The sequence below is a fragment of the Pecten maximus genome, chromosome 3 (genome assembly GCF_902652985.1).
Source record: "Pecten maximus chromosome 3, xPecMax1.1, whole genome shotgun sequence".
In the NCBI taxonomy this organism is placed as follows: Eukaryota; Metazoa; Mollusca; class Bivalvia; order Pectinida; family Pectinidae; genus Pecten; species Pecten maximus.
Window position 1 is genome coordinate 14,357,816 of NC_047017.1, and position 13,064 is coordinate 14,370,879.

Consider the following 13,064-nt stretch of genomic DNA (forward strand, 5'->3'; position numbering starts at 1 on the left):
TAGCCAAGAGACAGAGGGCCATATTTAAGCAGAAACAACCTTCACTCAATCTCAAATTATAGCTTTTTTGTGGAATAATAGAACTTTAGCCGTCAACAGTTGACTGAAGACAGATCAGGTGAGCTAAAAACAGATGAACTTGCCACATGCTTACCCTCAAACTTGTGACACATCATGCACTATGGAATTCTTTGGAGAGTGCACATGTCTGTAATTAATATAATGTATATTGCATATGCAGTCATTGTCATAAAGCATATCAATAAAATAGACAAGTTTCAAAAAGTTTGAAAACAACATTTATTAGTAATTACCATCAAAATTAAATTAAAACTGCACTAACAACAGATCTAGACACATAATTAATGTTTGATATGAACTTGCTGCATTGATTCCTCAATAAAACACTAGTATTTTGTTTTCATTGGCATGAATAACCAGCATGATACAGGGTAGATGTTTTGATAAAAATCCTCTAAATTGTCAGGAAAAATGTTTTTAAGGCAAATTTCTAAACCCCAATAATTGATAATTCTATTATAATTAATTGGCAGCATGTCACTGTTTTACAAAAGATACCAAACTTTTCTTTATTTACACATTTTGAAATTTTATCAAAAGGCCTGTTATACATTTATAAGTATGCAACATATCTATATCCTGCATCGGTTATGAAATCAATGATTAATGAACACATGAATTATGTATATACATGCAGTTTGTATGTATAAACTGCTACAACATATTTTGAATAAAGTTCTTCAGTAGCTTAATATTGCCATAGTTTATTTATATTATTTGGGCTTGAATGTATCCAGTAAGTTGCAATAATCTTGAATATGTACATGCACAACACTAATGTTAAACTCTATTTAAATAAATTTGCTGTCACTGATGGGGGTGTAATCCAACACAATATAACATACGGATGTTTTAAACCTTCTTTGGAAAACTGATGTAAGTAGAAAATTGTATTCCTTCTTCTGTCACAAATACCTGCCATTTTCTCATTGAAGAAACAGTTTGTCTGGATTTAACAGTAAATTCAAATTGCATTGTACATGTCCTGTTCATAAAAGTTCACATTTGTTTTTTGGTTGTTTTTTTTTAAAGTTTATTCAAAGGAAACTGGTATATATATTCCAGGCATCTTTGTGATGAAATCGTGTTGCTAAACTTCATTTTTTAGATGATGACGGTCCTATTTCATGATCAGTGGGACAGCTAGTCTGGAGCTAGATACATGTATATATAGTTCAGGTGCATCTGCCTTGGTCATCACATCTTCTCCACTTTCTGTGAAAACAACCAGATCTGTTTCGCAATCTCCTTCTGCATTTCTTCCTTTGAAGCTTTTGGATTTGCTTTTATGTATTTTACTATGTTCATTATGGTTTCAGCACGCATAGCCTTCATCTCCCTTTCGCCACTTACTCTTTGATAAAGCTCGTATCCAACTCGGACCATGGTCACTCCTGTCAGTAATTCAGTTTGGTCATTTGTCAACCAATCTAGATCACCGAGTTGCTGAATTAAATCAGCATTATTAAGCTCCCAGCTATCATCTAATCCAAACGCCATGATTACCTATTGCTGTTTTCCTGCACCAAAATATGTGTTGTATCGTGTATATATTATGAAATACCGTGAACAACACCCAGAAATAAATGTAAATAATTATAACCGGAAGTTATCGTTCGCAGCGCCACCTACGTGAGAAATTTCATTTCCGGGGAGAATGATGAAAATAATACAAACACGAAGAGGAAAGAAATAATCGGAAAAAAAAACACCAGAATGGATAATACTGTCGAAACATAGACTGTCCGTTACCACAGAACAGGAGTTTTTAGAGAAGTACCATTTAAGCTAATTTTGTTTTAGAAAGAGAAAGGTAAATCAGAAAAAATCAGAACCATTGTGGCGAAGATTAACGTCTGTATCGCTTCATTGTTATCAAGGCATTTAAACACATGGTTAAGCCCAACGATTCAACGAGGGGGAGAGGAACATGTCCAAGGGCTTTATGATGTTAGGTATGTATCAAAGTATAACTTAATTTCTTTAAATATATGCGATATATTATTTTGGTTAACAGATTAATTTAGTAAATTGTACATTTAGATAATTTTGATGAATAGGTTTTAATTATTACTTTGAACAAGACCGCGTACTTAAAATTTTGTTTCTAATTATAAGAAGTTAATGAATATGTAATAAGTCTGTGTAACACCAACAATTATTAATTCAGTGATCTTAACCTTTAATATATAAAGTCAAGAACGAAATCTTATCAATGTTAAAGTTGTATTTTGTTTGTTCTCTAAACAGTTCTTATTCAAGTGATATTTTGGAACACGTGTTTATTGTTAAGTGGTACTGCTGAGTGCATTGGTTGACTTACAGTTACACCATCAGGTGAAAACAGGTTATTGAGAAAATGGATGTGGTTTTGGTTTTTTTATTGCCAGATTTTCCCAAAAAGTGTATATAGGTTGACATAAGTACAGGATAACATACATGATGGTAAGAAAACAATATATCTTCCAGGAAACGAGAATACTGCAACCTAGTGAAGGCATAGGTGCTTAGCATGTTTATAAGTCCAAGACTGATTATAATATAGAGAATCGGTCTTGGCCTTATAAATGTGCTAAGCACCTGTGGCAAGTCTCTGCCTGTGGTTAATAAAGCCGACAAAGTATGTGATAACTTTTAATGAAAACAACAAATTTCACTTTTGCCAACATTTCCCAATTCATTTATCCTCTGTTAATGTCAGACTGACATGTACAGTGAATAACTAATTTTGTGTGAAAAAAATTCTATGCATGTTTTCTGAATAACCTGTTTTCACCTGATGGTGTCAGCCATTGCACTCGACAATACCCCTTAGGGCGAAACACAGGACAGGACCAATCTGATTAAAATCATACTTTCATGATCTGATATGCATGAACACAGGTTCGGAACAGGAAAGCGGATCAATGTAACAGAGCGCATGATAAATTAAATTTAAATCACTGCCTCCGCTAGGGATCTAACCCGGGACCTCTGGCTTACTAGTCTTACGGTCAACCGATCGAGCTAAAGAGAAGATCTCTCTAGCCAAGCGGTATATTGCGGCTAGTATAAGTATTTACCAGGGTTACATCAATATATTATTTCAATCGGATAGGTACAAGATGTACTAAAAGCACAATTGCAGACAATATAACATGACAAAAACAAACACTTTTATAAATCATTTTCTCAACAAGTAAAGCTATCAGATTAGCTATAGGTGTTCAAGTTAGATAATAAAACATACAAGATTGATTGTTTTCACAGTTATCTGATCATGATAATCAATATTTATTCGTGTTTATTTCCAGCAATATACCAATGGACAATGTCAATTCACTAGAAAGGAAATGGCATTGCACAGTAGTGGTCAGCAGCCTACTGCCGGGGAATATTCCCAGGGGAGTCCAAGCCACAAACCACCTCGGGGACAGTCCATTAAATATGGAGAGCTAGTGATCCTAGGGTATAGCAATCTCTTATATATATATATATATATAAAGTTTAACATTTTGGCTTCATACGAAAGTTTATCTCGTCCTTGATTACATCACATATATTTTGTGTTAAAATCATTTTTGTCTCGCCTCAGCCAGGTCAGGCTATAGTATTGTTTTTGTGACAAGGATTCTGTCAACATTTCACATGTAAAAATTTGTTTTGGTATGTTTCATTGACAAATTGGATTATATTATAAAAGAGAAACAATAATACTTGTTCTACAGTTGACATACCTGGTATGTAGATTATAATTATATTCATAATTTCTTTGCACTTATAAGGTTTCATACATATTTAACCTATTAAAATTTGATCCTTCTCGATTTCAATGCAACATTAGTGGTTACAGTAATTTTTTTCATGAAATTTATGAGAAAAAATGTTGATCGTAAATTTTTTTGGGAGAATTTTCTCGTTATATTGGAACCGTTTGAAAAAGCCAGTTTTAGATTAAAACATGCAAAAATCAAACTGAATCTAACTGTAATTTGCAATATTGATTGTGTGCTTAGCTAAAGGGGCCAACATTAACTGTTATTATTAAGAAAAGAAATGGGCTCATTTCAGGACAATGTTTTATTATTTGTTGGCATTTTAAATTGATTACTGAACTGTAAAGGTGATTATGATGTGAAGTGTAATCACCAGACATAAATGCCTATTGCCAGATATATGGTAAACCTAAGTCTTTTTTAAAGTAAAAACCTTTGACACAGGTTTATGATGCAGAGAGTGGAAGCAGGGCTCAAATTTAAAGTGGCGCCTATTTTAGTGGCCATGACATGTACAACTTAAATTCACCATTGGCGACCAGTTATTGACCTATAAGGCGTCTGCATGGCCACTAAAAAAATGTGTAAATTTGCGATTTGGTTAATCTTTCAAAGGTTGCAGTCAATGCTAAAATGATGTTCACAATCGAAAAAGTTGCAGAGAGATGTTATACTGATCTAAAGAATTAAATATTTTTTTTGAGATTTAAGACAACTAGGCCAGGCACTGAACTTTTCCAATTGGCACCTAGATTTTATGATTTGGTAGCCAAATAGGCCACTTGGTAAAAATATCCACTTTAAGCCCTGTGAAGTGTTAGTTATATAATTAGGTTTATGTTATATCATTATGAATTCTTTAATCTTCACTGTGCTAACCATGCATTCCAGTATTACATTTAAATCATTGTCATATATTCATAGGTACAATGGACACTTACCTAATGGTGACAAAGGAAGGAGGAAGAGTAAATTTATTTTAGCTAAGAGAATCGCTGGAAATGGTGTCAAACCATATCGAAAACACATTGTCAAAAACCCCCAGTCTTCCAAGGTAAGTCTTTAACAGATACAAATACTCATCAAACATGGAGTTTTAAAGTTATAGGTAATTTTGCAATTGTTCAGGTTGTGAGAGATGCCGAGTTCTTTTTTCTGCCCCTAAAATAGAATGAATTTTCAGTTTATATAATATATAATAATCAGAGAGTGAACTGTTTAAGATTTATACAGGAATGAAACAATGAAAATAGGTACAGTAAAACTTGGATAAGTCAAAGTCGGCGGGACCAAGCAGAATATTAGACTTATCCGATGTATTCGATTCAAGCATGTTCGACACAAGTGAGTTTTAGTGTACATGTGAAAAACAATGATTACATACATGTTCCTGTGTTCATTGTGAAGTAAAGTTCTTCCCATTGTAAATATGTTACAGTCTTTGATTCACTGAATTGCTGATTTCAGTCAAGATCAAGTATAGCAGATATTCTTATACCTAAATATACTTGAGACATTCTTCCCGTAAAATAATAATTAATAAAGTGAAAATAACCATGAATGTCAGGACATCGTAGATTCTTCAACAGGGTTAGCACGGGCCTTGAGAAAGTCTTGAATTTCACCTTGGGCCTTGAAAAGCCTTGAATTTCACCTTGGGCCTTGAAAGGCCTTGAAAATTGGTTTACAGCCTTGAAAAAGCCTTGAATATAAAGGTTTCATTAGGATAGGTAAAACCCTGGCCACTGATCATTTGGATTCAACTTCGTCCATGTCGCCTCCCCTACAGACATTAATAATTACCATGTCAAGTTGTATTTTGATCAAGTTATAAGTTGCCTATTTGTTCCCTTGTTTCCTCTCAAGATGACTTAGATAATGGGTAAAATGGGCCTTGGATATTTAATTAAGACATTGAAAAAGCCTTGAAAAGGCCTTGAATTTGGTTTGACTAAATCCGTATGAACCCTGTTCAAAATTTGATCTGTTTACAGCATTATGATAAAAATACTAACATGAATACTTACATATATATTCCTATTTATCACTTGTACATCTTGATAACTGGCTACTTTAAGATGTTTGGTACAGTGTACATAATGGGTAACTGGGGATAGCTAATACTGACCAATGTGTTGTTGATTTAATGTGTGCAGGCCGTCCAGGACACTCACCAGCATTCCGTGTCCTACACTCTGTCTCGTAACCAGGCCGTCATTGTGGAGTATAAACAGGATCCTAACACAGATATGTACCAGGTAACAGCAACTTTCAACAGAGGTCTCTCAGTATGGAATTTGTCTTCCTTGTCTGTTCAAACAGCATTATAATTACCATATAATAACACAGATTACTGTACATACAAAAATAAAAAGTAAGCATAAGAGGATAAGCAACATATTGATAATAATGTAAAGAACAACTTTTGATTAATGTGTTTGTTAAGATGTATTCAAAAATGATTTGAAATTGTATGATTTTTTGCCAGATTGGCCGATCTTCAGAATTACCTATAGACTATGTTGTGATGGACACGATTCCCGGAAATCAGCGAACCGCTAATGACAGCATCACTCAAAGTACTATATCACGATTTGCGTGTAGAATCCTCATGGAAAGAGACCCACCATATACAGCAAAAATATATGCTGCTGGATTTGACTCGGGGAGAAACATTTTTCTAGGGGTTAGTACCTTTAAGATTTATCTGATTGGGATGTAATTGGTATTGTAGGGGTTAGTACCTTTAAGATTTATCTGACTGGGATGTAATTGGTATTGTAGGGGTTAGTACACGTTACAGATTTATCTGATTAGAATGTAATCAGTATCCTAAAATTATATGGAGTACTTTAACTTAAACTTAACCCAAGTTTATCTGAAGTCTCTGGCTCCTACACATTGAGATGGATAAAGATGGAATCATATGTGAAAGGATAAGTGGATATATGTGTTGTGTATTGTACTTCTCCCATCAAGATCACAATCTTCCCTCAAATTCTCAATGTTTTTGTTAATAAATATGAAACTTTGTCAAATCAACTGCATAAACCTGTTTGGGTTTATCTTCATTTAATTCCCATCAAATCTGCTCAGAATAATCATATGATATAATATAGTAATATAATAGTGGCTAATAATCCATATGTTGAATATGAAACAAACATCTAAAAATAGAACATGAACCAACCCGGCATGTGCTGAGTTGGTAATATTCATGGGGGATTTAATTTCGCTATATTTGCAGTCACTAAGTATAGTGTTAAAAGATATACTTCATGAATATCCTAACCGTAGATTATGAATATGCATTATATATTTTTACATATACAGGTACATACAAATGTAATGTGAGGCGAAAATATTAGCCCTATAAAATTTAACAGCTATACAGTATATCCTCAGATGATAAACAGAAAGCATAAGTGTGATTATCAAATGCAGAGAAGTTTCACTGCAAATTTATATGGCTTTTCACATTTAGCCTATATATTTTTTTTGTCTAACAGACTCGCATTGGCTGTATAAGTGATTTCTTTGCCTTTGTAGCCAGTAGGTCTGATTGACTTTGAGCTGCTGATTCGTGGCATTGGTGGCCATTCCACCATTCCTCAAAACATGCATGACATATTTTTCGTGGCTCATTTGCATATAGAGTGGAGCACCACATTAGAGAATCCCTGTTATCAGTTTCCAGGTTTTAATTGCAATTATGAAGAACTACAGTATTGATTCTCACATTATATCACCATTAGGATATATATATTGTAACATTTAACACATTATTTGGTCACCTGAGACAAAGGGGGTAAACTTAACTATAGTTTATATAGGGAAATCACATTTTTGACTATCATTTGTTTGATTTGTATTGAATTCATTCTTACTTGGTTAACATTATCAGACAGTTTGATGACATGCCTGAAAGACCCAAAAAGTGTCAAATCATCTGAAATATTTCAAAATCCATGTGTCTCTTGTTTTAATTTATACGTTATGAAGTCATAGAGAGGCTTTAAGCGCATTTGAAATTAGACAATTCTCACTTGCTGTCCTGCATTATTGTGAAGTGGAAGGCATATTTCAAAAATAGCAAAATTTAGAAATATTAGCACCAGTTTGTTTGACTAAATCAATTTAAATTCTGGCAGTAAAAAAAGGTGGACTCAACAAACTGAAATTCTGATATTAAAATTAACCAGTTAGACCCTGTAACTATGATTTTGCAGGAAAAGGCAGTGAAATGGTATTCAGGAGAAGAAATTGATGGATTGACCACAAATGGTGTATTCATCATGCAGCCCCAGGGGGGTTTCAACCCCTCAGGAAAACCGGGGGTATGGCGGGAGGTGTCTGTTGGGGGTGCTATATATCCACTCCGAGAGTCCAGATCAGCACCTCTCAAAAGCAACCAGGTTAGTGACATACCAGAACATGCATCTTCTTAACTATTCAATCAAGGAAAATTACAAGATTGCCTTTCAGCAAAATTCTAATGGTTTAATTTGAAGCTAACTTTAGATATTTTGATCGGAATATTAAGTTTTCAGAACACATGCTGAAAATATGTCAAACAGCACCAGGAGTTATGTCCCCTCCCACTTTATATTCTGAGTCTAAATCATTATTTAAATCATCTGTGAAATATTTTAGATTCTGGATGAGGACAATATTCTCCAAGATGGAACTGTGATAGATCTTTGTGGTGCTACCTTACTATGGAGATCAGCTCTTGGCCTCATCACTTCTCCGGTACAGTATCAATTCTCTAGTGAGAGCAGGGGTCTTTTCGTTCATGTGGACAAACTGGTTCATTTATTCTGATGTGCAGTTTTTAGGCAGAAATCTTGACAGACCTGTAGATGTCATGATGGGCATTGTCTTTGTCAAGGCTTTTGAGAAAGTAAAATAAGATCAATTAGTTGGCCGTTAAAACTGTGGTCTTAATGGTCAATGGCCCAGAGGATTATGCATCTCTGATCTTCGCATTGATATAAAATTTATTTCTTGGAGGAGTGATGCATACCATATTAATGAAATAGAAAAAAAAAAAAGAATTACTAAATTCTGACTGATATATTAAGTTTTGAGAATTAATAAGTCAAAGACATTTTGATGGCATCACAGCAAAATGTTACATTTTCAAGTTTTTTCATGAATTTTGGCAAATTGGTTTTCAGAGTGAACATGAGTTTGAGTCCCTGGTTGAGGAGATAAATGCTGGTCGTCCTCAGTGTCCAGTTGGTCTAATGACCCTGGTGTTACCCAGTAAAGGTACTCTGGAGCTGTCTGACAAACAGCCGTATGTGTATCTTCAATGCGGACATGTCCACGGCCAACACCAGTGGGGACAGAAGGAGAATGATAGCCGTACTTGTCCCCTGTGTATTAAGGTAACAACAGCAACATGTGTTTTAGATTTAAGACAGGAAATAATTTCAGGTAACAGTCATAGACATATATAGACAATGCAATACATATTTACATATTTTCAAGGTGGTAAAGGTTAAGTTGGTTTATTGCCTACATGACTCGGTCTATTGCGAGGTATCATGTCACCGACTTTTACACATCTATTCGATGGCAAATTTAGTAAGGTAGAACTTGAGAACATAAAATGTATGATGTCATTTTCCTGTAATTTCACTGAATTTCACAATAATATAATTTCCCTTCATATTTTAAAATCATATTATCTTGACCTTCACACAAGATGTGACAGAGTTTATTGTATGAAACAGGAGTGCAAATTAAGTTATTAATTTAATTTGACCGTTCATAACTCTCTAGATGATTCATTGTTTTAATTAGTCAGAAACTTGAGAAAATTTAAAATGTTGAATGATCACTGATTTACCTCTTCCTGTCTCAGGTGTTATGTTACTGAATAACCCATACACAAACAAGATACCATAGGAAGTAGGGTTATGGTAAAATATTGTATAAGGATTTAGGACCACTCCAGCCAAATTAATGTTGTTGCAGTACACATATATTAAGCCTGTACAACAATACATTTACTAATTTCAGGATGGCCCTTTTGTGAAGTTGAAGATGGGATGTGAATTAAGTGTGTATGTTGACTCCGAGCCTCCTACCCACTGTTTTAACCCGTGTGGACACATAGCGTCAGAAGCTACTGTAAGGTGAGACACATACATTGTAATAAGATTCATCAAATCTATACATCAACTCTTTAATATTTAATGATTATATTCTTTAAAACACCTCTTCCAAAATGATTATACAGATAAAACCAGATCATTAAAATTTACCTCATGCATGTTTTGTCGTACATTTTGTAACAAAGACAGATTTCAAGCTGTGTTCTCACAAACTGATGTTTTTCAGGACCATTACTCTACTTGATGGAAGTTTCCTTTGTTAAGTGCCATGTGTTGAAGATATAATATTGTATATCAAACTGTTTTACTTGCAGATATTGGTCCCTGGTTCCCGTTCCTCATGGTTGTCAAGGTTTCCAGGCCGTTTGTCCGTTCTGTGCCACGCCCCTTCACGCCGACCCTGGCTTTGTGAAACTGATATTTCAGGACCACACAGACGACTGATGCTGGTCTGACTGTGATAATGGACCAGTCTACTTGTACATTCTATTGCTGTACTTGTCTTTGCTATGGAAGTCACTGATGTTGCTGGTGTCATTGATGTCGCTGAAGTCACTGATGTCACTGAAGTCACCGATGTCACCGATGTCACTGGTGTCACCGATGTCATTGATGTCACTGATGTCACACTGGATGTCACTGATGTCACACTGGTGTCACTGATGTCACTGGTGTCATTGATGTCACTGATGTCACACTGGTGTCACTGATGTCACTGATGTCACTGCTGGGCGGTAATTCTCTTACAAAACATATAATATTAAACTGAAGCCAAGGAACAGACTGCAATTTAATATAGGTAAATGATACTGTGGTGTGGGACACTCGCTTCAAGATGATTCCAACATCAGCCATCTTTGTGGTTGTTTGATTTCTTGTGATGCCACAAGTCTTGCCTGAAAAGAGAATCATTTTGTCATTGATGCTCAATATATCACGTAGATTTTAAAGTCCAAATTCTCTTCCGCTCTAATTCACAAGCATTTCTATATAAAGCTACAAGCCATATCATTTTCATCCAGGGTAATTCACAAATTATTCACAGCAAAATTGCATATATCAGTATTTTAATTATAATCAAAGAGTCTTGGAATTTCAACACAAGACGAAACATCAATAGTTTCTGTGAAAAGTTGACATACAAGATTTACTTGGTGATCTTCAAATTTTTTTAAATGGTTGAATCTACATTTTATACCAATTGTATGACTGAAATGTAGCTAGATTACTTTCAATATATACATGTACTGGAAATGAAATGATTGGAGTTTTGTTATCTGAGGATTGTACTTCCCTCATTCCTTCTGTCTGTAATTCATTGTCAGATCATTGGGACATTTCAGTACCAAGTCTGTGTACCCACATATAATTCACATCGCCATGTAACTAGAGCTCAGATCCCTAGGAAATGTTCCTCTTCATAGAACTGCACAAATCACACTACCATGAAAACTACATTTAGCTCTGTTAGGACTGTTTTTAACCCCCGAACATACACCAACTGTTCCTCTTTACTTCTGTGCCATGTTGTGATATTTTTGATGCTGCAATGCTAATCTAGTTTAACTTAAACTTCATAAACCTATGTAAACTGGTCTTGATGTAAACAAAGCAAGCATTGTTTGATTAACAACCTCTTCATTTACATATTCTTAAAAATTAAAAAAACTCAAAAAGTTTTTCATTCACAAATGAAGCATCTTCTAAATGAAAGTGAGAAGTGGTTGAGGTCTACATTACTATTTGAATATTTTTCTTTGATAAAGTACATATATAAAATGAATTCTGTGTGACAACATAGGATACCAATAATGGTGCTATTAGGTGACATGTGATTAACTCTAGAGGGATTCAAAAGAAATGTGTGTTAGTTAGGATAAACTATAGAGAGATTCCAAAAGGAACAGTTGTTAGTTAGGATAAACTCTAGAGAGATTCCAAAAGGAACTTTTGATAGTTAGAATGAACTCTTGAGGTATTTGATAAAAACTGTATTTCTGATTAGTTGGATGTTAATTAAGGGGATTGTTCCAGTTTTACAGATAAGCTGAGGAACTTGGTTCCAGATAGAGTAAATTCTAGAGATGTTCAAAAGGGACATTTGTTTGGTAGGGTAAACTTATGAGATGTTCCGAAATAATTCTTACCTCAGGTTATACTCAGGAGATTGTTCGAGGTGTGTTTGTCAGGTGAGCTGAAAAAGGGTAAACTTGGAAGATTTTCTAAAAGGAATGTTTGTCAGATCAATGAAGATAAAGGTTGGAGATGTTCCTAAAGAAATGTTTGTCAGATCAATGAGGGTAAAGGTTGGAGATGTTCCTAAAGAAACGTTTGTCAGATCAGTGAGGGTAAAGGTTGGAGATGTTCCTAAAGAAATATTTGTCAGATCAATGAGGGTAAAGGTTGGAGATGTTCCTAATGGAATGTTTGTCAGATCAGTGAGGGTAAAGGTTGGAGATGTTCCTAATGGAATGTTTGTCAGATCAATGAGGGTAAAGGTTGGAGATGTTCCTAATGGAATGTTTGTCAGATCAGTGAGGGTAAAGGTTGGAGATGTTCCTAAAGAAATGTTTGCTAGATCAGTTACAATAATTAATGTATGAGGTGTTTTAAAAACATGTTGAATGTTATGAAATGTGAGGCAGTGAGGGTAAGATACATTGTTAATTGTATAAGATGTTGTTTAAGTCCTGAACAAACACAGATAGAGTACTTGGAAAAACTTGAAACAAAAATAATTGAAAATGGTGATATAGTTAGGTTCACTTGATTTGAACAAAACACAATGATGAATGGTTCTTATTGTTATTAAAAGTAATGAGAATTTTCTAGCTAACAAAAATTAAGAATAACTCAAAAAATAAAAATAAAAATAAAAAAAATATACAATTTGAAAATAATGATAATAGGTTGGAGGTCTAAAGCTAATTGTAATGAAACAATTTTATATGTGTTTTTGAGAGACTTATTATCCTTTCAGCATTAAAGCTTGCCCTGTAAATGAACAAATTTGTAAGTGATGTCATAATGGATTTTTTTTTTTTTTTATTGAGACGAGCACAGGAATCAAACAGTTTAAAATTAGATTCTGGCGATATTCAGT

At 34.3% G+C, this 13,064-nt stretch overlaps 1 protein-coding gene across 1 annotated transcript; it reads left to right on the plus strand.

The window, feature by feature from the left end:
• Positions 1 to 1,731: 1,731 nt before the first annotated feature.
• LOC117323295 (protein pellino-like) lies at positions 1,732 to 12,428 on the plus strand. The gene is made up of 10 exons (XM_033878429.1): positions 1,732 to 2,036; positions 3,375 to 3,529; positions 4,761 to 4,890; positions 5,993 to 6,094; positions 6,325 to 6,522; positions 8,066 to 8,251; positions 8,490 to 8,588; positions 9,017 to 9,229; positions 9,867 to 9,982; positions 10,276 to 12,428. The coding sequence occupies exons 2-10, from the start codon at positions 3,414 to 3,416 to the stop codon at positions 10,403 to 10,405; spliced, it is 1,290 nt and encodes a 429-aa protein (XP_033734320.1). The 5' UTR covers positions 1,732 to 2,036; positions 3,375 to 3,413; the 3' UTR covers positions 10,406 to 12,428.
• The last annotated feature ends 636 nt before the right edge of the window (positions 12,429 to 13,064 follow it).